Source organism: Panulirus ornatus, chromosome 9, assembly GCF_036320965.1.
Source record: "Panulirus ornatus isolate Po-2019 chromosome 9, ASM3632096v1, whole genome shotgun sequence".
In the NCBI taxonomy this organism is placed as follows: domain Eukaryota; kingdom Metazoa; phylum Arthropoda; class Malacostraca; order Decapoda; family Palinuridae; genus Panulirus; species Panulirus ornatus.
Window position 1 is genome coordinate 45584761 of NC_092232.1, and position 27203 is coordinate 45611963.

General features: G+C 48.4%; 1 protein-coding gene across 4 annotated transcripts in view; it reads right to left on the bottom strand.

The window, feature by feature from the left end:
• LOC139750387 (solute carrier family 7 member 14-like) overlaps positions 1-27203 on the bottom strand; it is a 579902-nt gene that overhangs the window by 88255 nt on the left and 464444 nt on the right. For all 4 annotated transcript variants that reach the window (XR_011713125.1, XM_071665121.1, XM_071665122.1 and 1 more), the window contains one exon: positions 19781-20054. Coding sequence is in view for 3 of the 4 variants with exons in the window: in XM_071665121.1 (XP_071521222.1) it covers positions 19781-20054 (274 nt within the window). In the remaining variant the exon portion in view is untranslated. The remainder of the gene's footprint in view (positions 1-19780; positions 20055-27203) is intronic.

Genomic DNA, 27203 nt, shown 5'->3' on the forward strand with positions numbered 1-27203 from the left:
GAACAGTATTATTAGAAACCTTTATGAATACTGCGATATAACAGTGGATGTACCAGAATTAGCCAGTATAGGGTACGAATTTCCCCGCTAAAAATAGAGTTGAAAATGCAGGAGGTGGAACTGTGCTGATTGTCAATGAGTCTAAATATGGCCAGGCGACATGACACGACTCGCTGCACATCACACTAACACACAGGGACACACGGTAGCTGGTAAGTGGTTTATGAGTTGCCTAAAACAACGTATATAAAAGAGTATTACAATATATATATATATATATATATATATATATATATATATATATATATATATATATATATATATATATATGAAGTCTGTTGGGGATGAGAGAGCTTGGGAAGTGAGTCAGTTGCTGTTCGCTGATGATACAGCGCTGGTGGCTGATTCATGTGAGAAACTGCAGAAGCTGGTGACTGAGTTTGGTAAAGTGTGTGAAAGAAGAAAGTTAAGAGTAAATGTGAATAAGAGCAAGGTTATTAGGTACTGTAGGGTTGAGGGTCAAGTCAATTGGGAGGTGAGTTTGAATGGAGAAAAACTGGAGGAAGTGAAGTGTTTTAGATATCTGGGAGTGGATCTGGCAGCGGATGGAACCATGGAAGCGGAAGTGGATCATAGGGTGGGGGAGGGGGCGAAAATTCTGGGAGCCTTGAAGAATGTGTGGAAGTCGAGAACATTATCTCGGAAAGCAAAAATGGGTATGTCTGAAGGAATAGTGGTTCCAACAATGTTGTATGGTTGCGAGGCGTGGGCTATGGATAGAGTTGTGCGCAGGAGGATGGATGTGCTGGAAATGAGATGTTTGAGGACAATGTGTGGTGTGAGGTGGTTTGATCGAGTGAGTAACGTAAGGGTAAGAGAGATGTGTGGAAATAAAAAGAGTGTGGTTGAGAGAGCAGAAGAGGGTGTTTTGAAATGGTTTGGGCACATGGAGAGAATGAGTGAGGAAAGATTGACCAAGAGGATATATGTGTCGGAGGTGGAGGGAACGAGGAGAAGAGGGAGACCAAATTGGAGGTGGAAAGATGGAGTGAAAAAGATTTTGTGTGATCGGGGCCTGAACATGCAGGAGGGTGAAAGGAGGGCAAGGAATAGAGTGAATTGGAGCGATGTGGTATACCGGGGTTGACGTGCTGTCAGTGGATTGAATCAGGGCATGTGAAGCGTCTGGGGTAAACCATGGAAAGCTGTGTAGGTATGTATATTTGCGTGTGTGGACGTATGTATATACATGTGTATGGGGGTGGGTTGGGCCATTTCTTTCGTCTGTTTCCTTGCGCTACCTCGCAAACGCGGGAGACAGCGACAAAGCAAAAAAAAAAAAAAAAAAAAAAAAATATATATATATATATATATATATATATATATATATATATATATATATATATTATATATATATATATATATATGTATATATATATATATATATATATATATATATATATATATATATATATATATATATATATATATATATATATATATATTTTTTTTTTATTATTATTATACTTTGTATATATATATATACATGTTGGAAAGGATCACAATTTTGCGCGTGATCAAGATATTGCTATGAGTCCACGGGGAAAATGAAACACGAAAAGTTCCCGAGTGCACTTTCGTGTAATAATCACATCATCAGGGGAGACACAAGAGAGAAATAAAACAGTCAGTTGCTATACATCGAAGAGACGAAGCTAGGATGCCATTTGGTAAACATGTTTACCAGATGGCGTCCTAGCTTCGTCTCCTCGATGTATTTGAAACTAAGAGGTTCTGTCCATCTATCTTGCTTTGAAACTAAGAGGTTCTGTCCATCTATCTTGCTTTGAAACTAAGAGGTTCTGGCTATCTATCTTCTTGATTTGAAACTAAGAGGTTTTGGCTATCTATCTTCTTGCTTTGAAACTAAGTGGTTCTGTCTATCTATCTTCTTGCTTTGAAACTAAGAGGTTCTGTCTATCTATCTTCTTGCTTTGAAACTAAGAGGTTCTGGCTATCTATCTTCTTGATTTGAAACTAAGAGGTTTTGGCTATCTATCTTCTTGCTTTGAAACTAAGTGGTTCTGTCTATCTATATTGCTTTGAAACTAAGAGGTTCTGGCCATCTATCTTGCTTTGAAACTAAGAGGTTCTGGCCATCTATCTTGCTTTGAAACTAAGAGGCTCTGTCTATCTATCTTGCTTTGAAGCTAAGAGGCTCTGGCTATCTATCTTGCTTTGAAACTAAGAGGTTCTGGCTATTAGAAGAATTTCTATGTTTAGAAAGAACAGTCACCTTGAACAAGGGTCTGGGGTGGTCATGGGACACAGACGAGACACAGACGACAACCATCCGTGTCCAGTTTGGTTTAAGTTGGCTCAGTAGTTCCAGAGAACTTCGGGGTCGGTGAACCAAAAGAGATTAAGATTGCACCTCAGATTTTCAAACTTAACTTTCAGTTTGACGCAAAACGTTAAGAAATTACAACCAGGGATAAAATCGTTAGGTTTTTGGGGGAAGATATTCAAGTAATAACTGAATCTCAATATGACCTCCTTGTTAAAAGATAACATTTAACAAATGTAACAATTCCTAAGTCACATAAGCGATAAAAAGGAATTCAGATATACCCGCAGAAGCTATACACATGGATCTCCGTATAGTTTTCAATAGATAGCCAAACACACACACACACACACACACACACACACACACACACAAAGAAACAGTTGCGTAAAATCAGACCCGTACAACACAGGACGCCAACTGAACGCGTGGACTCTGGACTGGCTTACAGATAGGGGAAACACCGAGTGTATTGACTGGGTAAGCATCGACTGGCTCGGCGTGACAACAGGGATACCACAAGGCTCAATGCTGGGACCCATGTTTTTCATTGTCTTTATCTAAACAATTATCAGAGTCGGGGCAAAATACGCGTCAATGCATGCAAGTGTAAGATAGTCTATAAATGCGACGTAAATGTCTGACATAATTATAGGATAATCATTGATAATTATCAGAGGTACTAGAAAAAAACAGACCTTCGAGTGATAATGATTACTAACAAACTACGAAAAGTAATGTCTATTTACATATGATAAAGCTTACAGAATGTTAGGTTCCAGAACTTCAAATATGGACTGTAAAACAAATGTGATAGTATTTAGTTATTCGAATGCTTTGCTAAGACTGTGTATGGAATATTCTCTTCGTCTCCAGTCACCAAATTTGATGAGGGATGATGAATAGCTAGATCAAATACAAAGAAGAGCTACAAAACTCATTTTGTCACCCCAGTCATAAACTACTTCAGGAAACACCCAAAATCTAGAATCATTTCCTCTGTTGGTGAGCAACAGGGTCTACGCCTGTTATTTCCCAACAGGCGCACATAGCCAGCAGATAGCAGTTTACCGAACCTAACTGTACAACGCGGAGGTATATGAATACGAGTAAAGTGCATATGAACGCGCACCTTCATAGAACATTACTTGTGATCTCTTTTTTCTCTGACTTTTCCCTCTTAGTTCCTTCAAGTACTTTCAATTTGAATGAGTATATATATATATATATATATATATATATATATATATATATATATATATATATATATATATATATATATATATATATATATATATATATATATATATATATATATATATATATATATATACACAAACGGACATGTACATATATATACACATGTACATAATTCATTCTTGCTGCCTTTATTCATTCCCTTCGCCACCCTGCCACACATGAAATTACACCCCCCTCCCCCCGCACGGGCGCGAGGCAGCGCTAGGAAAATTCAACAAAGGCCACATTCGTTCGCACTCAGTCTCTAGCTGTCATGTATAGTGCACCGAAACCACAGCTCCCTTTCCACATCCAGGCCCTACACAACCTTCCATGGTTTACCCCATACACTTCACAATCCCTGGTTCAATCCATTGACAGCACGTCGACCCCGGTATACCACATCGTTCCAATTCACTCTATTCCTTGCACGCCTTTCACCCTCCTATATGTTCAGGCCCCGATCGCTCAAAATCTTTTTCACTCTACCTCCAGTTTGGTCTTCCACTTCTCGTTCCCTTCACCTCTGACACATATAACCTCTTTGTCAATCTTTCCTCATTCATTCTCTTCATGTGACCAAACCATTTCAATACACCCTCTTCTGCTCTCTCAACCACACTCTTTTTATTACCACATATTCATGGATTGAACCAGGGCATGTGAAGTGTCTGGGGTAAACCATGGAAAGTTCTGTGGGGCCTGGATGTGGAAAGGGAGCTGTGGTTTCAGTGCATTATACATGACAGCTAGAGACTGAGTGTGAACGAATGTGGCCTTTGTTGTCTTTTCCTAGCACTATCTCGTGCACATGCGGGGGGAGGGGGCTGTTATTTCATGTGTGGCGAGGTGGCGATGGGAATGAATAAGGGTAGACAGTATGAATTATGTACATGTGTATATATGTATATGTTTGTGTGTGTATATATATATGTGTACGTTGAGATGTATAGGCAGGTATATGTGCGTGTGTGGACGTGTATGTATATACATGTGTATGTGGGTGGGTTGGGCCATTCTTTCGTGTTTCCTTGCGCTACCTCGCTAACGCGGGAGACAGCGACAAAGTATTATAAATAAATCAATGATATATATATATATATATATATATATATATATATATATATATATATATATATATATATATATATATATATATATATATATATATATATATATTACATACATATTCGCCATTTCACGCGTTAGCGAGGTAGCGTTAAGAACAGGACTGAGCCTTAGAGGGACTATCCTCAATTGGCTCCCTTCTCTGTTCTTTCTTTTGAGAAATTACAATACGAGAGGGGAGGATTTCCAGCCCTCCGCTGCCTCCCCTTTTTAGTCGCCTTCTACGACACGCAGGGAATACGTGGGGGCAATATTCTTTCTCCCCTGTATTTCTAGTCATCAGTTTACTAATTACTTCAACCAGTGGTTATATATACATCTTGTTCCTTCTTGCATGGTCCTGGTAGTAAGTTGTGTGCCCTGAGAGGCCCGGATCTCTGTTCATCCTCCACTTCTCTAACCCGTCCATCCTCACCTCCATCCACCTCTTCTCCATCTGTCCCACAGACTGTCTTATTCTTAAGATACTTTCCCATGTTCGACTCCATCTATCCCCCCATCCCCAAACCGCACAGTAGCCTTGTTTAGGTTCTCAGAAAAAACGAATCCTCTTTGAATTCATTTTCAATATTGATTACGACCTTCAGACAATGCGTCAGTGTAGCATTGTTCAACCCCAGAGTCTTATAACAACCCTTACAGACAGGTTCATGGATCGTGTGTGTGTGTGTGTGTGTGTGAGTGTGTGATAGAATTCATTCACCAGTTCTGAATGCAGTGAAGTCAGCCAGTGTTGGGTAGACCCAGTTTCTTATTACCAATAATTAATTAACATTGTCTCATTTTTCCTCAATGTGTTACTCTTTAATTCCATGAGAAAATTACACTTTCAATCACTTTTTTTGTGATTAATTCATTTTCTTAAAGACTATAAGAACATGGCTATGAGAGCCGTCAGAACACAGAAGGTCATGTGTCACCAAGTGGTGGTCTGGAACCACCCCTCCCTCCCACCTGCATGTGTCACCAAGTGGAGGGCTGGAACCACTATCCCTCCCACCTGCATGTATCACTAAGTGGTGGGCTGGAACAACCCTCCCTCCCACCTGCATGTGTCACCAAGTGGAGGGCTGGAACCACTATCCCTCCCACCTGCATGTGTCACCAAGTGGTGGTCTGAAACCACCCTCTCTCCCACCTGCATGTATCATCAAGTGGAGGGCTGGAACCACCCTCCCTCCCACCTGCATGTATCACCAAGTGGTGGGCTGGAACCACCCTCCCTCCCACCTGCATGTGTCACCAAGTGGTGGGCTGGAACCACCCTCCCTCCCACCTGCATGTGTCACCAAGTGGTGGGCTGGAACCACCCTCCCTCCCACCTGCATGTGTCACCAAGTGGTGGGCTGGAACCACTATCCCTCCCACCTGCATGTGTCACCAAGTGGTGGGCTGGAACCACACTCCCTTCCACCTGCATGTGTCACCAAGTGGTGGGCTGGAACCACCCTCCCTCCCACCTGCATGTGTCACCAAGTGGAGGGCTGGAACCACTATCCCTCCCACCTGCATGTGTCACCAAGTGGTGGGCTGGAACCACACTCCCTCCCACCTGCATGTGTCACCAAGTGGTGGGCTGGAACCACCCTCCCTCCCACCTGCATGTATCACCAAGTGGTAGGCTGGAACCACCCTCCCTCCCACCTGCATGTGTCACCAAGTGGTGTGCTTGAACCACCCTCCCTCCCACCGTGCATGTATCACCAAGTGGAGGTGCTGGAACCACTATCCCTCCCACCTTGCATGGTATCACCAAGTGGTGGGCTGGAACCACCCTCCCTCCCACCTGCATGTGTCACCAAGTGGTGGTCTGAAACCACCCTCCCTCCCACCTGCATGTATCACCAAGTGGAGGGCTGGAACCACTATCCCTTCCCACTGCATGTGTCACCAAGTGGTGGGCTTGAACCACGCCTCCCTCCCACCTGCATGTGTCACCAAGTGGTGGGGCTGAAACCACCCTCCCTCCCACCTGCATGTATCACCAAGTGGTTGGTCTGGAACCACCCTCCCCTCCCACCTGCATGTGTCACTAAGTGGTGGGCTGGAACCACCACTACCCTCCACTGCATGTTGTCACTAATGGGTGGCTTGAACCACTATCCTCCCACCTGCATTGTGTCACCAAGTGGAGGGCTGGAACCACTATCCTCCCACCTGCATGTTGTCACCAAGTGGTGGGCTGGAACCACACTCCCTCCCACCTGCATGGTGTCACCAAGTGGTGGGCTGGAACCACTATCCTCCCACCTGCATGGTGTCACCAAGTGGAGGGCTGGAACCACTATCCTCCCACCTGCATGTTATCACCAAGTGGTGGGCTGGAACCACCCTCCTCCACCTGCATGTGTCACTAAGTGGTGGGCTGGAACCACACTCCCTCCCACCTGCATTGTGTCACCAAGTGGAGGGCTGGAACCACTATCCTCCCACCTGCATGTGTCACAAGTGGTGGGCTGGAACCACACTCCCTCCCACCTGCATGTGTCCACCAAGTGGTGGGCTGGAACCACTATCCTCCCACCTGCATGTGGTCACCAAGTGGTGGGCTGGAACCACCCTCCCTCCACCTGCATGTGTCACAAGTGGTGGGCTGGAACCACTATCCTCCCACCTGCATGTTGTCACCAAGTGGTGGTCTGGAACCACCCTCTCTCCCACCTGCATGTGTCACCAGTGGTGGGCTGGAACACCCTCCCTCCCACTGCATGTATCACCAAGTGGTGGCTGGAACCACCCTCCTCCCACCTGCATGTATCACCAAGTGGAGGGCTGGAACCACTATCCTCCCACCTGCATGGTGTCACCAAGTGGTGGGCTGGAACCACTATCCTCCCACCTGCATGTATCACCAAGTGGTGGGCTGGAACCACACTCCCTCCCACCTGCATGTATCACCAAGTGGTGGCTGGAACCACCCTCCCTCCACCTGCATGTATCACCAAGTGGTGGGCTGGAACCACACTCCCTCCCACCTGCATGTGTCACAAGTGGTGGGCTGGAACCACACTCCCTCCCACCTGCATGTGTCACCAAGTGGTGGTCTGGAACCACCCTCCCTCCCACCTGCATGTATCACCAAGTGGTGGGCTGGAACCACACTCCCTCCCACCTGCATGTGTCCACCAAGTGGTGGGCTGGAACCACTATCCTCCCACCTGCATGTGTCCACCAAGTGGTGGGCTGGAACACCCTCCCTCCCACCTGCATGTGTCACAAGTGGTGGGCTGGAACCACACTCCCTCCCACCTGCATGTGTCCACCAAGTGGTGGGCTGGAACCACACTCCCTCCCACCTGCATGTTCACCAAGTGGTGGCTGGAACCACCCTCCCTCCCACCTGCATGTGTCACCAAGTGGAGGGCTGGAACCACTATCCTCCCACCTGCATTGTGTCACCAAGTGGTGTGCTTGAACCACTATCCCTCCACCTGCATGTATCACCAAGTGGAGGGCTGGAACCACTATCCCTCCCACCTGCATGGTGTCACCAAGTGGTGGGCTGGAACCACCCTCCTCCACCTGCATGTGTCACAAGTGGTGGGCTGGAACACCCTCCCTCCCACCTGCATGGTGTCACCAAGTGGTGTGCTTGAACCACTATCCCTCCCACCTGCATGTGTCACCAGTGGTGGGCTGGAACCACTATCCTCCCACCTGCATGTGTCACAAGTGGTGGGCTGGAACCACTATCCTCCCACCTGCATGTATCACCAAGTGGTGGTCTGAAACCACCCTCCCTCCCACTGCATGTATCACCAAGTGGAGGGCTGGAACCACTATCCTCCCACCTGCATGGTGTCACCAAGTGGTGGTCTGAAACCACCCTCCCTCCCACTGCATGTATCACCAAGTGGAGGGCTGGAACCACCCTCCCTCCCACCTGCATGGTGTCACCAAGTGGTGGTCTGAAACCACCCTCCCTCCCACTGCATGTGTCACCAGTGGTGGGCTGGAACCACCCTCCCTCCACCTGCATGTATCACCAAGTGGAGGGCTGGAACCACTATCCCTCCCACCTGCATGTATCACCAAGTGGTGGACTGGAACCACCCTCCTCCACCTGCATGTGTCACCAAGTGGTGGGCTGGAACACCCTCCCTCCCACTGCATGTATCACCAAGTGGTGGACTGGAACCACCCTCCTCCACCTGCATGTGTCACAAGTGGTGGGCTGGAACCACCCTCCTCCACCTGCATGTGTCACAAGTGGTGGGCTGGAACACCCTCCCTCCCACCTGCAATGTGTCACCAAGTGGAGGGCTGGAACCACCCTCCTCCACCTGCATGTATCACCAAGTGGTGGACTGGAACCACCCTCCTCCACCTGCATGTGTCACAAGTGGTGGGCTGGAACCACCCTCCCTCCACCTGCATGTATCACCAAGTGGTGGCTGAACCACCCTCCCTCCCACCTGCAATGTGTCACCAAGTGGTGGGCTGGAACCACCCTCCTCCACCTGCATGTTGTCACCAAGTGGTGGGCTGGAACACCCTCCCTCCCACCTGCATGGTGTCACCAAGTGGTGGGCTGGAACCACACTCCCTCCCACCTGCATGTTCACCAAGTGGTGGGCTGGAACCACTATCCTCCCACCTGCATGTGTCACCAAGTGTGGGCTGGAACCACCCTCTCTCCCACCTGCATGTGGTCACCAAGTGGTGGGCTGGAACCACCCTCCTCCCACCTGCATGGTGTCACCAAGTGGTGGTCTGGAACCACCCTCCTCCCACCTGCATGTTCACCAAGTGGTGGGCTGGAACCACTATCCTCCCACCTGCATGTGTCACTAAGTGGTGGGCTGGAACCACTATCCTCCCACCTGCATGTTGGCACATGGGGCGCTAAGGGTGTTAGAGTATTTCACATGGTGTTACTTTCGCATATGTACCATGGGCTTTGGCACAGAGGGCGAGCTTCGCCTCACATAGTGGAGGCTTAATTAATACAACGGGCGCATAACATCCCTATTAGGATTTTGGGGTTCGACACACGTCGAGCAGGATGGAGCACAGATGATGCCGGTCACAGCAAATGAGATACCACACACACACACACACACACACACACACACGGGGTGGAAGGACCGGCGCAGGAGGTACATGAAGCCGGTTCTCTGCACAGATGGTGCAGGGTTCGAGTCTGCTTACACTTGGCCAGCACTCGTGATGTAGGTTCGTCACTACAGATGCTCCGTGCTGTGTTGTTGTATTGGGGTGTGAGGGGGTAATAGGGGCCTGGCACACTAGATGCTGACTCCCATTCATGGAGTGTTGTGTAAGTCCAGCACAGGAGATAACGTATCTCATTCACGGGGGTGGGTTTCAGCACACTAGATGCAGGGTCCATGTAAGGAGGTGTCTGGCTTCCTACGCGAAGATCAGGTGTAGCGCGTAGGGTGTAAGACTGCCACACAGGGATGCAGGCCCGACACTTTAGATACTGGATCTTGTACTGGTGTTGTGGGATTTATGGCCTGGCTCACGAGATGAAGGAACGACACACAGGGTGCAGGACCAACACACAGGGTGCAGGACCCGGCTCATAGATTGCAGGACCAACACATAGGGTGCAGGACCAACACACAGGGTGCAGGGCCAGGCTCATAGGTTGCAAAATCAGGCAAATACGTTGCAGGACCGACACACAGGGTGCAGGGACGACACAGAGGGTGCAGGACCCGGCACATAGGATGCAGAACCAACACACAGGATGCAGGAACAACACACAGGGTGCAGGACCAACACACACGGTGCGGGAACGACACACAGGTTGGAAGACCAACACACAGGATGCAGGATCAGCACACAGGGTGCAGGAACGACACGCAGGTTGCAGGACCAACACACAGGGTGCAGGAACGATACACAGGGTGCAGGACCAACACACAGGATGCAGGAACAGCACACAGGGTGCAGGGACGACACACAGGCTGCAGGACCAACACACAGGGTGCAGGAACGACACACAGGGTGCAGGACCAACACTCAAGGCGCAGGGCAAATACATTGGGTGCTTGAGGAACATATGGGGTGCAGATGTAACACTCAAGATGCAAGAGCATCACAACTGATGCAGATACAACAAGCAGGGTGTTCAAGCAAGATGGGACGTGCTAGGAGCAACACACGAGGTGCAGGAGGAACAGGAAGACTGCATGAACGAGATACTGGGTGCAGGAGCAACACACAGTGTTAATAGCACAGCGAGTACAGAAAAGACACATGGGGTGCAGGAGTACCGCAAAGGGTAACGGAGGAACACAAGGGGTGCAAAAGCAACGCATAGGATCAATTGGAAGTACAGGGTGCGGGAGGAACACGTGGGTTGCACAAACATAATGCAAATGTAAGATCAACACACTGGGTGCAGGAACAACATGAGGTGTAGCAACGAGATATAGGGTCGAAGAACAACCCAGAGGGTATGGGAGAAACGCACATGATGTAAGAGCGACACACTAGGTTCACGAGAGATACATGAGATGCAGGTGTGACACAAAAGGGTGCAGAAGGGACACACAAGGTGCGGGAGTGCAAAAGCTAAGCGAGTGGAGATACAAAACATGGGGTGGAGGAGCAAGACATGGGGTGGAGGAGCAACACACAGAGTGGAGACGCAGAACATAGGGTGGAGGAGCAAGACAGAGGGTGAGGGAGCAACACCCACGCTGCAGGAACAACACACAGAGAGTGGCGATGCATAACATGGGGTGGAGGTGGCCGGCGGCAGCGTGTGCAGCAGCATGGGACTGAAGCCTGGGGGTAAATAACACACTCTTTGTTCAGCAGGAAATGAGCCGGGTTGCTTTCCTTCTTGCTCTCAAGTGTCCTCTTGTTAAAGCAGGCGATGTGAGAGACACCGGCGGGGGTAGTGGTGCCATTGGTAGTGGTGCCATTGGTAGTAGTGGCACTGTTAGTGGTGGAAATGGTAGTTTGGTCACTGATGTGATGGCAATGGTAGTGACGAATTAAATGCTGGCAGTGGTAGTGTTGGCACAGGTAGCCTTGACTATGCTCATGGTGGTACTTGTGATGGAGACACTTGTTCTTGTTGGTACTGGTAGTGGTGGTAATTGTAGCGCTGGTAATGCTTGGTGCAGCAAGTGGAAGGTGGGAGGTGGGCATGCGGGAGAAAGTAGTGGAATGAGAAAGTTATGTTGGTGAAAAAGGAGGAGAGATGTGTGTATGCTTGCCACTTGTAGGGAAGGAGTGCGAGTGATTGGGGGATGTGCAAGAGAAAGCTGCAGATGGTCAAGAGGAAAGTGCAGGGAATGAAAAAGAGGGCAAATGGAAAATACGGCTTGGGCGTTATCGGTACACTGCAGGGAGATGAAAAAACGTTTTGGAAGGAGGTGAATAGTGTTCGGAGAAACTGAAAACAAATGGAAGCATCAATTGGGCACAGAATAACAGGCAGGGAAAGGATGACGAGTGAGAAGGCGTGTGTATTCCAGAAGACTGTTGAATGTGTTAGGTGATGGGTGGCAGATGTTAGGCGCGTGGGAGGTGGAGGTATAAGGAGCGATGGAGTCATAGCGACTGGTTGGGTGAAAGGAGAAGAGGTGATGAGAGCCTGTTGTTGTAAGATAAAGTGTGGCACAGCGGCTAGAGTGGATGAGATTGCAGCTGATGATCTGAAGCAAGGTGGTGAGTGTGTTCTTGATTGGTTAGTTAGGATTCTAAATTTTTCTATGGCTCTGGGAGACGTGCACGAGGACCGGCTAAATCAGTTGGATTACATGGTGAATTGCATGGGACAATGTTGGCATGCAGAAAGCATCAGACTGGGAAGGAAGAATGTGGAAAGCTTTGCGGGTTGAAGAGGACGTGTGGCCCAGGTACTGACTATGAAGAAATTATGTGACCAATGCTTAGAGGAACATAAGGACTTGTATGTAACATTCATGGATTTGTCGAAAGCGTATGATAAGACTAATAGAAAAATGACTGTTGGAGAAAAGTGAAAGTATATGGTGTGGAAAGAAAACTACTAGAAGCAGTGGGGATCTATATTCCATCGAGAGAGATGGGAATGTGTGAATGGGAACGGAGAAGGGTGAGTGGTTCCAGGTGAAGGTTGGTCTGCGTCTGAGGTGTGTGGGGGAGGGAAATAAATACGAGGGGTCTTGGTGGTTGGTGAGGTGTGTCTACAATAGACTGGTGGTGGGACAGCCTAAGAGACGGGTCAATTGTTACTTGCAGATGAAACGGATCTGGTGGTAGATTAAAGTGAGAAACTACACAAGGGTGGAGTCGAAGTCTGGAAGAGAGAGTGTGACTGAAAGGAGGAAGTTGAGAACTAATGTGAATAAATGATAAGTTATGAGATCTGGCCATGAGACGTGGGAGGTAGGTCGGTCTAAGTTTGAATAAGGAGAAACTGGAGGAAGTGGAGTGGTGTGTATACCTGCGAGTGGTCATGGCAGTTAATAGAACAATAGACGCTGGAGTGAGCCATAGGATGGGTGAACTGAGGGGGGTGCACCCACCAACCAAGGAGGAAGATGGGTACGATGATGGCACATACAATTGGGTCTGGCTACGGGCCGTTGGTCCTGAAGGCATAAGAACAGAATAGGGGGTGGATGCATTCGAAGCGACATGCTTGAGGACAATATATGTCATATGAGCAGGGTCGATCCCTTATGGGGGCAGAGAGAGAGAGAGAGAGAGAGAGAGAGAGAGAGAGAGAGAGAGAGAGAGAGAGAGAGAGAGAGAGAGAGAGAGAGGGGTGGAATGGAAGAGGTATCGCTGCCTCGTTATGTGGGAGAGTGAGAGAGGAGCGCATGGGATAGGGAAAATTGGAGTGATTGGGGTATACAGGGCGCGACGTACTGCCACCGGGTTGAACCAGGGTATATGAAGTGGTCAAGGGAAACCAAGGGAAGGCCTCTGGGGCTTGACTGCAGCATACGGGTCTCCAGGCATCAGACATGACAGCTAGAGTGTGAGGTGTGAGCAAATGAGGTGATGTTTCCTCTGCTTTCTTGGCGCTTCCTTGGTACGTATGAGATTTTGTATATCATAATAATGATAGTAATAATGATGATAACGATAATGATAATAATAATGATGATGATAATGATAATAATGATAATAATGATAATGATAATACTGATGATAATAATAATAATAATAATGATAATAATAATAATAATAATAATAATAATAATAATAATAATAATAATAATAATAATAATAATAATAATAATAATAATAATAATGATAATAATAATGATCCCTGGGGATAGGGGAGAAAGAATACTTCCCACGTATTCCCTGCGTGTCGTAGAAGGCGACTAAAAGGGGAGGGAGCGGGGGGCTGGAAATCCTCCCCTCTCAATTTTTTTTAATTTTCCAAAAGAGGGAACAGAGAGGGGGGCCAGGTGAGGATATTCCCTCAGTGGCCCAGTTCTCTGTTCTTGGCGCTACCTCGCTAACGCGGGAAATGGCGAATAGTCGAAAAAGAAAAAAAAATAATAATGATGATAATGATAATAATAATGATAGTAATAGTAATGATAATGATAATGATAATAACTATAATAATAATGATAATAATTGAAGTATCAAAATAACTCTAGGCAATGAAAATGGGAAATGGTAATGTACTACCTAATTGCTGATGATGCCAGTTGTTTGATATGAAGCTGTTCTTGTGGCAGTGTGTAATGATGAACTCGAATGGTTTTGTCGATGCGCTGCAGGAGGTGGCAGGGGAGAAAATGGTGCCCTGGCTCTCCATACTGTCGTAAAAGGTTCACACCCGATGATGGTTAGATAGAGTTGAGAGTATTCGAAAGAAAACCTTCTTCAGTAGTTGCTGTTGTGTGGACGAGACACGAAGGCGTAAGGGAGTTTGAAGATGAGGAAAGATGTGAGCCTGGAAGTGGAGGGATTCCAGGTGTCTTCAGTCGACAGAAGGATGTCGAGACGACGGCTGGAAGATATGATGATCTGCCATGACTTGTTCCTGTTTGCTTTGTTGATCGTCAATTGTGACCACGTTTGGTTGGACTGGACGACCTTGTAAGGTGCTGGAGCCTAGTTAGACAGCAGGGAATTCAATGTGACCAGGTGGATCAATGACGTTTCTAGTATCATCCTTTGCTTGAGTGATGATAGAATGACTGGTGATATTCCAGTTCTGGAAGCTGGAGGTATAGAATGATTGGTGATGTTCCAGTTCTGGAAGCTGGAGGTATAGAATGATCGGCGATGTTCCAGTTCTGGAAGCTGGAGGTATAGAATGATTGGTGATGTTCCAGTTCTGGAAGCTGGAGGTATAGAATGATTGGCGATGTTCCAGTTCTGGAAGCTGGAGGTATAGAATGATTGGTGATGTTCCAGTTCTGGAAGGCTGGAGGTATAGAATGATTGGCGATGTTCCAGTTCTGGAAGCTGGAGGTATAGAATGATTGGCGATGTTCCAGTTCTGGAAGCTGGAGGTATAGAATGATTGGCGATGTTCCAGTTCTGGAAGCTGGAGGTATAGAATGATTGGTGATGTTCCAGTTCTGGAAGCTGGAGGTATAGAATGATTGGCGATGTTCCAGTTCTGGAAGCTGGAGGTATAGAATGATTGGCGATGTTCCAGTTCTGGAAGCTGGAGGTGCAGAATGATTGGCGATGTTCCAGTTCTGGAAGCTGGAGGTGCAGAATGATTGGCGATGTTCCAGTTCTGGAGGCTGGAGGTATAGAATGATTGGTGATGTTCCAGTTCTGGAAGCTGTTATGATGTTCACGAAGACCAATGGCTCAGTCTTCAACGCACTTCCACCAAGCAAGTGCTTCCATCAGGTCATATGTTATATGGATGAGTTAACACAAGGGATCCCATCTTTGTGTTCATGATGAGCAAACACAAGGTTGTGGCGTTTGTTACTTGTGGTGTGACACTGCTGGTGTGGCATTTGGTAATTGTGGTGTGGCACTAGTGGGGTGGGGTCTGGCAGCGATGTTGTGGCACTGCTGGTATGGTATCTGGTAGCTGTGGTGTGGCACTGCTGGTGTGGTATCTGGTAGTTGTGGTGTGGCACTGCTGTGTTGTGGTGCCTGGTCGCTGTGGTGTGGCAGTGGCTGTGTGGCATCACTGGAGTGGTGCTTGGTAGCTGTGGTGTGATTGTGGCTATGTGGCACTGTTGTCTAGTAGCTGTTGTGTGGCACTGCTGGCGTAGCAACTGGTAGCTGTGGTGAGGCACTGCCGGTGTGGCGTCTGGTACCTGTGGTATGGGTGTAGTGACGATGTGACACTGCTAGTGTGTCGTCTGGCATGTCAAGCTGAGCCTGGCACTGATCAGTCCACACTGACTAATGTCTATTGGAAAATTCCCAGCATAAAAGTGGGAGGATCTGTGTAACGTTCTCAGGTGCTGAGGTGATTACATATGTGCATTATTTTGCATACGTTGGGGCAAAAATCGGGTGGACCCCACTGGCTTCCCCTCTGCATATTTGTAGACAGATTTTTTCTTATTTTTTTAGCGTAATTACATTTTTTTTTTGTCTCTACACACACACACAAAACCTCTGGATCCCTTGAACAATATCACTGAGTCACCACTTTGATCAATGTTTGGGGTCCCTCAGAGCAACGAGGCTGGGTCCCACTGAACACCATTTCTGGATTCCCCAAAACAATGGAGCTGGGTCCTCTTGAACAACGCTTTTGGATCCTTTGGACAACATCTCTTGGTCACCAGAATGACGTGTCTTGATCCCCCCCTCCCGTAAAACGCTTCTGGGTCCCCTGATCAATGTGTCTGAGTCTCCCAGAAGAACGTTTCTGGTTCCCTTTGAACAAAGCAATGTGGGTCACCCTGAACAGCACCTCGGGGTCCGTCTGAACCACATCACAGTACCACCATGAACAATGACTCAGGAACTAATTGAACAACGTCTTTAAGGTACCATATGTATATACATATTTTTTTTCATACATATTTGCCATTTCCCGCGTTAGCGAGGTAGCGCTGACATCAGAGGACTGAACCTTAGAGGGAACATCCTCACTAGACCCCCTTCTCTGTTCTTTCTTTTGGGAAACTAATAAAAAGAGAGGAGGATTTCCAGTCCCCAGCTCCCTCCCCTTTTAGTCGCCTTCTACGACACGCAGGGAATACGTGGGAAGTATTCTTTCTCCCCTATCCCCAGGGATGATATATATATATATATATATATATATATATATATATATATATATATATATATATATATATATATATATATATATATATATTGACCTCCATTGTCGACCTCATCAGACATTTATCTACCTGCTGCCCACTCCCATGGACGCCCTGGGTGTGGACAGCAACCAGCCAGGGCCCCACTAACGTAGCCTAGCATATCCTGCTCCTGATCACAGCGTCCTTGCCAATCCCTGCCACATACCACAAGATGATCTTTATTGCCAGAGTACGCTAGTGGGTTTGCTAGCTGGTGTGACTCTATCAACCTTATTGCCATAGTTTATAAAGGTCTAGATTGGGTGATCTGTGTGCTGAGGGGGTGGGGACCTAGTGTGTCTGTGGCGCGGCGAGATCTCCACAGTGTTGCCATCACCACACGACGAGCCAAGAGACGCAAATGACAACCGCAAAATGTAATCACTTACTCGCCAAATTGGCAATGTAGCATATCTCGGCGAAGATCAACCCCTGACGAGGTTTTCTGGTGGTGGTGGCACTGCTGCTGCTGCTGCTGGGGGACAGGGGAATTTGATGTCATGTTGGGTTCAACCTCCTGCTGGAGGGTGAGGAGGGAGAAGGGGTCAGAGAGAAGGCTGTAGGATGAGTGAAGGGGCCCAGCGCTCACTCGCCTCTGGTGAAGCATTATACACAACTCCTGACGTGTTCATTAGGTCGAACTGCTGCCACAGCCATGATGTGTTGGCCAACTTTCTCGCGTGTTTGGAGACTGTATTGTCTCCCAAGTAAAGGCCGACAGGAGCTTCTGATCCTCCGGTGTGTCGGACGTAAATCTGTGTTGCTTGTGTTGTTCAGACGACATCCATGGGTCACTGAGAGGATCATTGTGCTTGGAGCAACACCAGACAGCTTGCTGGTGGGCTTGTGTCGTCCGGAGCAAGGACTGCGACACGCTAGAGAGGGATGGGCCACACTGGGGATGGACTAGGACACACTAGAGAGGGATGGGCCACACTGGGGATGGACTAGGACACACTAGAGAGGGGTGGGCCACACTGGAGATGGACTAGGACACACTAGAGAGGGGTGGGCCACACTGGAGATGAACTAGGACACACTAGAGAAGGGTGGGCCACACTGGTGATGGACTAGGACACACTAGAGAGGGGTGGGCCACACTGGAGATGGCAACACCTGAGTTATGTGGTAAGGATTTTGTCGACCGAAGCAACAGACGGGGGCGCTGCTGTGGGACTTGTGTCACCAGGGGCAACAACACCTGAGGACAGTTCGCCTTACTGCCCGTCACGCATGCACGGGCCTCCTACGATCAAATCCGTATAGGTTCGAATCCCGGTCGCAGCAGCCGGTTCACAGCCCACTCAAATGTTCATCCTCACCTGGGGGGCTGGTCGGTAGAATGGGTACCTGGCATAAGCTCTGTCTGTCTCATGTGACGTATCCTGGACGTAGAAGGGAAAAGGTCCTTAGCTTGTCTTCGCTCCATATGACGAAGACCATATCATGACGATACTACACGAGACGAGAGATATACCATATCATGACGATACTACACGAGACGAGAGATATACCAGATCATAACGATATTACACGAGACGAGAGATATACCATATCATGACGATATTACACGAGACGAGAGATATACCATATCATGACGATACTACACGAGACGAGAGATATACCATATCTGTCTTGGCCATTCACCTGCATGATTCATATCTTCCTGTTTGTGACAGTGACTAGGATACTTGAGTTAATACATATTGCATGAACTCTGTCTCTTGATGGCTGAGTATACCCTGATCAGCACGTAAGTAAGAGCTTTGAGGACAGTAATGAAATCTTGTGTATCACAGTTTAAAAAGGAGCCGGCCATTCATCCCTACACGCTATTTGATAACCTGGCGATGCTCTTTTCTTCCTTCGATTGACGTAAGACATTTGGGACCGTGTGGTAAGGCACACGACCTCGCTCACCGCAGGGAAGTTACAGATGCACGTGTGTGTATACCAGTCAGCTCCGTCCACAGGTCCACAGTGGAGGAGTGTTTGCCTGTGGAATGAAAGGAAGCTGAAGATGCTTCCACTGGGACTACATCATGAACCACAGCAGGAGGGCCTGTTAGTCGTATTGTAAGTTAGACAAAATTGTGTCCATAAGACCCAGCAGAGGCGCTGGTCCCTGGTCACATTGCATTAATGTCAATATGTTTATATATGACTCTTGTCTACACATCTGACACTTCGACAAAAATCTAATGTGTTTATTTGGTCTTCAGATTTATCCAGAATTATTTTTTTTGGATATTTAGAGTTTCCAAATTTACTTTTGATGTTTTTTGACGTGAGGAAAAAACTTTCTTTTGTTTTTTGGATCGAACTTGAGGACCCAGATGACCCAGGTGTATGTTGCCCGGCATAATAGGTGACCAGTTACCTGACACACACATGACTCTCAGTGTACCATCCTCAGAGATGAGGGAGTCCAAGCTGTACGTCCCTGGCTGCTATGTGATCAGATGACCCATTACCATCAGGTCACAGGACAAAAGTTAGCCTCTACATGAGACTCACATCGCGCTGGTTTTCCCTCCCTTACAATCAGATCACCCAGGTGTACCGTACCTGGTAGTTAGACATAGATATATAGATATAGATATAGAGCGGGGGGCTGGAAATCCTCCCCTCTTGTTTTATTTTTTTTTAATTTTCCAAAAGAAGGAACAGAGAAGGGGGCCAGGTGAGGATATTCCCTCAGAGGCCCAGTCCTCTGTTCTTAACGCTACCTTGCTAATGCGGGATATGGCCAATAGTTTGAAAGAAAAAGATATAGATATATATATAGACATAGGTTAACCCTGAGGTCATCTATATCTACCTGGTCTGACCTTACCTGAGAAGATGGAGGCCAAGGCTGCGATGGTGAAGGAGAGTATGACACCAGGACCAGCCACGTTCTTGGCCACCATGCCAGCCACGAGGTACATTCCTGTCCCCACGCACGACCCGACTCCCAGGGAGGTCAGGTCGAGGGTGGTGAGGACCTTCTTCAACTTGGTGTTGCAAGGGTCGTCGTCCTGAAGTCGAGCCGGGTCCTTGGTGCGTATGAGTTTCCCGAAGAGGAGGTAGCCCTCCTGCTTCAGCCTCTCGCGATCCAGCGCCACCATCTGTCAACACACAAGGAGCTCATCGTCAGAAGCTGGTTGGAGATGATGGGGGTTGGGTGGGTGATGATGGTGGAGATGATGGGGGTTGGTGGGGGATGATGGTGGAGATGATGGGGGTTGGTGGGTGATGATGGTGGAGATGATGGGGGTTGGTTGGGTGATGATGGTGGAGATGATGGGGGTTGGTTGGGTGATGATGGTGGAGATGATGGGGGTTGGTTGGGTGATGATGGTGGAGATGATGGGGGTTGGTTGGGTGATGATGGTGGAGATGATGGGGGTTGGTTGGGTGATGATGGTGGAGATGATGGGGGTTGGTTGGGTGATGATGGTGGAGATGATGGATGCTGGTGGAGATGATGGGTGTTGGTGGGGATGATGGTGGAGATGATGGGTGTTGGTGGATGATGGTGGAGATGATGGGGTTGGTTGGGTGATGATGGTGGAGATGATGGGGTTGGTGGGGATGATGTGAGATGATGGGGTTGGTGGGTGATGATGGTGGAGATGATGGGTTTGGGTGATGATGGTGGAGATGATGGGTTGTTGGGTGAGATGATGGATTGGTGGAGATATGGATGCTGGTGGAGATGATGGGTGTTGGTGGGGATGATGGGGAGGTGATGATGGTGAGGATGGGGTTGTTGGTGATGATGTGGAGATGATTTTGAGTGGAGATGATGGGGTTGGTTGGAGTGGAGATGTGATGGTGGAGATGAGGATTTGGTGTTTTTGGTGGATGATGATGCTGGGATGGGTGTTGGTGGGGGATGATGGTGGAGATGATGGGTGTTGGGAGTGGGGAGATGATGGTGGGAGGGGGGGGATGATGGTGGGTTGGTGGGTGATGATGGTGGGTGATGATGGTGGAGATGATGGGTGCTGGTGGAGATGATGGGTGTTGGTGGGGGATGATGGTGGAGATGATGGGAGATTATGTGGGAGGGATGATGGGGGTTGTGGTGGGGATGATGGTTTTGGAGATGGGTGAGATGCTGGTGGAGATGATGGGTGTTGGTTGGGTGATCATGGTGGAGATGATGGGTGTTGGAGGGTCTGGTCATGAAGGATTCTGATGTAGAAGGCTATGAGTGGCACACTCCATCAACCAACTACAACACATACACACACACACACACACACACACACACACACGCACACACGCACAGCCTGGCGGGTGAGGGGATATACAAGCATCCACCCGACTATATAACATCACAGTGTTGAAGACTAACACCAGCAGACATGTGTACTAGGATCATCCTGCTCTCATTGCCCTCCTCCTCCTCCTCCTCCTCCCTCACCACCGTCAGCTGAGGGAGGGAAGAAGCCAGTCTCCCTCGCCAGCCATGCCACCGGGACCTCTCGCCACTCTCTCCACTCCCACTTCCTCCCCACCTCCCCTACCTCCTCCTCCTCCTCCTCCTCCACCTCCTCCTCCTCCTCTTCCTCCTCCTCCTCCTCCCGGCACCTGACGCCCCGGATCAAAGTGCCACGTGCACGGTAAAATGAACCACGGTCTCTCCCGCCCACCTGGTCGGTCGACCAGAGTTTTGGTAGAGTGTGTGTGTGTGTGTGTGTGTGTGTGTGTGTGCGTGGGTGGATGGAGATCTAGGCCAGTCGTCCCAGACCAAGCGTGCGGGCCAGAGACCAGCTGTGTCAGACCAAACGTACGGGCCAGAGACCAGCTGTGTCAGACCATACGTACGGACCAGAGACCAGCTGTGTCAGACCATACGTGCGGGCCAGAGACCAGCTGTGTCAGACCATACGTGCGGACCAGAGACCAGCTGTGTCAGACCATACGTGCGGGCCAGAGACCAGCTGTGTCAGACCATACGTAGGGGCCAGAGACCAGCTGTGTCAGACCATACGTAGGGGCCAGAGACCAGCTGTGTCAGACCATACGTAGGGGCCAGAGACCAGCTGTGTCAGACCATTCGTAGGGGCCAGAGACCAGCTGTGTCAGACCATACGTACGGGCCAGAGACCAGCTGTGTCAGACCATACGTAGGGGCCAGAGACCTCTGGCTTGCTATGAGCCTCTAGCCCGCTATGAGCCTCTGGCCTGAAGCTTCAGGTAACAGATTCACTTCTGAAGACATGACTGCCTGGCCAACCCTCCACAGTATTCTCACTCTTCGTGACCATCCCCACCAGCGCCTCCACCTGCCTCCGCCACCAGCGCCTCCACCTGCGTCCGCCACCACGGCTCCCCCCTAACCACGGCTTACCAATGTTTGTGCAAGTATTGGCGCTTAACTAAGTCGGGGATCAGTGTGGTATTTCCCCGGTAACCGGGGCTCCATGGCACCTATTGATTCAAGCTAGATTTATGATGATGGGACCACTGTGTACACTTCTTTCCACTTTATATTATGCAATGGCTCCTCCACTCCCACTGAGAATATTCACCGAATTCTAAGAGACTTTGGCTGGAGGTGAGGAGCAAAGCATTATGTCTTGGGTTGAGAATTTAGTGGATGTTTCACAGTACACTGGAGATGATCACAGGGGGAGTTGATGTATGTATGTTTCTTCACCAATGTGTGTGTGTGTGTGTGTGTGTGTGTGTGTGTGTGTGTGTGTGTGTGTGTGTGTGTGTGTGTAAGTGACCCCTGGCTGGGCACCTGTGAACGTGTAGATGTATGTCAAACCCTCACTTGGTGCTTGTTTACGTCCTGGTGTATTTGACCCTTGAATGGATGCTTGTCGGCGTGCAGGTGTATGTGATACCTGGCCAGGTGTTTGTTAGCTCAGGTCCTGTATGTAAACTCCTTCCTCCTCCTCCTCCTCCTTCCCTGAGTCATATATCTTATACATTCCTATGAGTCCACGGGGAAAATGAAACACGAAAAGTTCCCAAGTGCACTTTCGTGTAATAATCACATCATCAGGGGGAGACACAAGAGAGGAATATAACAGTCCATCTTATACGTTATGTTCCTCTGGTCTGCTGACGCACCCTGCAAATACGCCTAGTTGACAACACATATTTTGCGCTGGATGTATGAGTTACAAAGTTTTATTTGTGTAATCTCGAAAACTTCCCAGTTGTTTATTTAATGAACTGGAAAGGTCTACTTCTATGTATTCTTACGTCATTAGCAATTCCTACTGGAACCAGTGAAAGCTGGAACAAGAAATTCTAATCTCAGAGTGACGTATGCCAAATGGGACGCCAAGAGCTGGAGGTGAGCCTCAGGGTGTGGAGGAATCGAAACCCATTCAGTCAGTGATATTCGAGGATGACATTGAAGAGGTTGAACAAGACCACTGATCCCTTACATTCTGCCGGCAGTGTCATGAGGACTTCTCCAGCATAAAGATACCACTCGCCGGTCGAAGGTCTCTGATGGTTCTCGAGGAAATAGAGACGGGAAGAACGTACAGGTTGAGGGTCTCTGATGGTTCTCAAGAAAAATAGAGACAGGACGAGCGTACATGTCGAGGGTCTTTGATGGTTCTTAAGGAAATAGAGACAGGAAGAGGGTACAGGATGAGGGTCTTTGATGGTTCTTAAGGAAATAGAGACAGGAAGAGGGTACAGGTTGAGGGTCTCTGATGGTTCTCGAGGAAATTGAGACAGGAAGAGATGAACGGCTGTGGCCGATTGGCGTCCCTGTTGGCGCCACTCACACCTGCTGGCTCCCTCACCCAGCAGTGGGAGGTACCTGCCCTCACCTGCTGGCTCCCTCACCCAGCAGTGGGTGGTACTTGCCCTCATCTGCTGGCTCCCTCACCCAGCAGTGGGTGGTACTTGCCCTCATCTGCTGGCTCCCTCACCCAGCAGTGGGTGGTACTTGCCCTCATCTGCTGGCTCCCTCACCCAGTAATGGTAGGTACCTGCCCTCACCTGCTGGCTCCCTCACCCAGCAGTGGGTGGTATTTACCCTCATCTGCTGGCTCCCTCACCCAGCTGTGGGTGGTACTTGCCCTCATCTGCTGGCTCCCTCACCCAGCAGTGGGAAGTACCTGCCCTCACCTGCTGGCTCCCTCACCCAGCAGTGGGTGGTATTTACCCTCATCTGCTGGCTCCCTCACCCAGCTGTGGGTGGTACTTGCCCTCATCTGCTGGCTCCCTCACCCAGTAGTGGGAGGTACCTGCCCTCACCTGCTGGCTCCCTCACCCAGCAGTGGGTAGTACCTGCCCTCACCTGCCGGCTCCCTCACCCAGCTGTGGGTGGTACTTGCCCTCATCTGCTGGCTCCCTCACCCAGCAGTGGGTAGTACCTGCCCTCACCTGCTGGCTCCTTCACCTAGCAGTGGGTGGTACTTGCCCTCACCTGCCGGTTCCCTCATCCAGCAGTGGGTGGTACCTTGCCCTCACCTGCTGGCTCCCTCACCCAGCAGTGGGTGGTACTTAAACGTGGCAAGAATGTTCCGTAGACTTATACAAAGGGGGCCTGGGCGCCAGATTACTTTTTCCTCTCTTTCTTACGTACGAGGCTCCAGATATGGACAAAAGTCCACATCAAAGCTGGGCCTTAATTGGAATATAAAGAGGTCAATAAAAAGGAAGAAAGAAGACAAAGAAACGTATTTACGGATGCTGGAGCGAGTGAAAAAAAAAAAATTGTCTTTTGAAATGCGCCAGGTTATAATTACTGGGAAAGACATGAGAGGGTAGAGAGTTCCGAGGCTTTGGGGTGTTAGGAAAGAAACAGTTATCAAAACGGCCCACCCTTGAGTTGACGATGGCCACACAGTAATCATGTGACACAGCAGCTTGTCGACTATTGCGTGGTCTAGCTACTAGTGGGGGTAGAGAAGGAGCCAGCTCTCGGGAGCCAAAGCCAAACTAATGCCTATAATACCTACAGAAGAAAGAAAGTGAACCAACATTGTGGCGTGAGGCAAGCCGGTCAAGTTTTGAAATGTACGCCTCGCAGACCCAGAACAACACATTGCTCACATCATCTACTACAAAGCAATGAAAACAGCCCACCTTCTGCTTCGTAACAGACCCGCCGTGACCAAGACGGACCCTTCAGGAGGACCATGTCTTCTACCAGCACAACTGCCACAGTGAGGAGAGTGGACCTCACTCATACATTGGAATGACACTGAGTAGACTATCAAGGCGCCTCACCTGTCACCTACAGAATGGAGCCATCACGAACCACTACGCCACTCTACATAACTCCCTGCCTGACACCACAAGACCTGCGCGAGAACACCAAGAGAAGAAGACCCTCGCCGTCTCTTGTTCCTAGAGGCAATCTACACCATCACAAAACAACCGACAGTAAACACACAAGTCGAAGAGTTTCAAATCCTACCATCCTCAAAACGTCACATAAGCTTTATCAACGAAGCAGCCAGTGAGTTATCAGCATAGCCCATCAGCTCCGCTCACCTGTCTCCACCCGATCCACCTACGATATATATATATATATATATATATATATATATATATATATATATATAACTACATAAATGCCCATAAATGCAAGCATTCGAACCCAGATCTTTGGCGTGGTAGTTGGGTACGCTAACAGTTCGGCCATGATAAGAGCATACATTTGCCCCTACCGTATCAGCTAACATTAAAGAAAAAAAAATTATACCGACACTTCGTACGTGTTCCCTGCGTATCACAGAAGTCGACTAAAGGGGGAGTGAGCGAGGGACTGGAAGCCGTCTCCTCATTCCTTCCTTGGTATCTAAAAGTTGAAACAGAAGATGAAGATAAGTGAGGAGTTTTCTTCGTGGTCTCAGGCTGGGGTGTCTAAATGTGTGTGTGTATGTGTGTGTGTGTGTGTGTGTGTGTGTGTGTGTGTGTGGCTGTAACCCAGATGAACATAAGGGAGAAATGGGTCGCAAGTTGAGGACAGGAACCTGGATGTTCTGGCTCTGAGTGAAACAAAGCTAAAGGGCAAAAGGAGAAGAATTTTCTGGACACGTCGTAGGGGTAACGTGAGGGCGAGAACATAAGGAGGGGTGGCAATGCTGCTGAGGGAGGATTAAGAGTGAGTGAAAGAGTATAAGGAAGTAAGCCCCAGATTGATGTGGGCAAGAATGAAGGTGGATAGCGATAAGTGGCTGAATAACAGTAATTAGGCAGGAAAAGAGGCAAGTGCTTTGGGAGGAGGTGAGTGAGTGTGTCAGCAGTTTGGATGCAAGGAATCGAGCATTACTGATGAGCAATATGAGTGAGAGTTTGGGTAATGTGGCAGTTTAGGGTATAATTTGGGGTCCTGGATTCTCCGATAATGTGAATGATAATGGCGAACAGCTGGTGGAGTTGTGCGCTGAAAAAAGGACCTGTGATTGGGGATACTTGGTTTAAAAACGTGGAGGCACCAATATATACATGAGTGATTGGGATAAAGGTATGGGGAATTATGTACTAAGTAATAGGCGTGCACAGGAGAGACTTTTGGATGTGAATGTGCTGAGAAGGGAAGCTAGTGGGACGTCTGATCTTACCTGGTGGAGGCGAGGATAAAGATTTGTAGGGGCCTTAGAAAAAGAGGAAATTATATGGGTGAAAGAAGATGGTGAAAGTGAGTAGACTTGGGAAAAAGGCTTATGCGCTGATAATGGACGAAGGTGAAAATATCTGAAGCTAAGGGAATGAATGAGGAATGAGAGGTATCTAAGAAAGTATTCTTTAATTATACAAGAAATGTATGTGGTATGCAGAAGGTTGGAGGTGGACAGATGGGAAAGGGTAGTGTATGGTGGGACGAGAAAGTTGAGTTGCTACTGAGAGAGAAATTGATATGTATTATTGTTAGTCACAGGGAAGGATTGCAAGTAAACTACGAATGTGTAAGAGGAAGCGGCAAAAGGTCAAAAGGAGGGTGCAGGGGATGAAAAAAGGGGCAAATTACTGATAAGAAGAGCGAGTATTGGTATACTTTAAGGAGATTAAGAACTGTTTTGGAAGGAAAACAAAAGAGCAAAGACGAACATCTATGAAGGGAGCAAATGAGGAAGTGGTAATATGGAAGAGGAGATGAAATAAGTAGCTTGAATGCTTGTTGAAAGTGAGGTATACGAAGTGATGAGTTATGGAAAGCGATTCGGTGAAAAGACAAGAGGTGATGAAAGCCCTGCGTTAGACAATGTGCGGCAAAGCGACTGAAGTGGATGAGAATGCAGGTGAACTTCGTAAGAAAGGGGACGATTGTGATATTGACT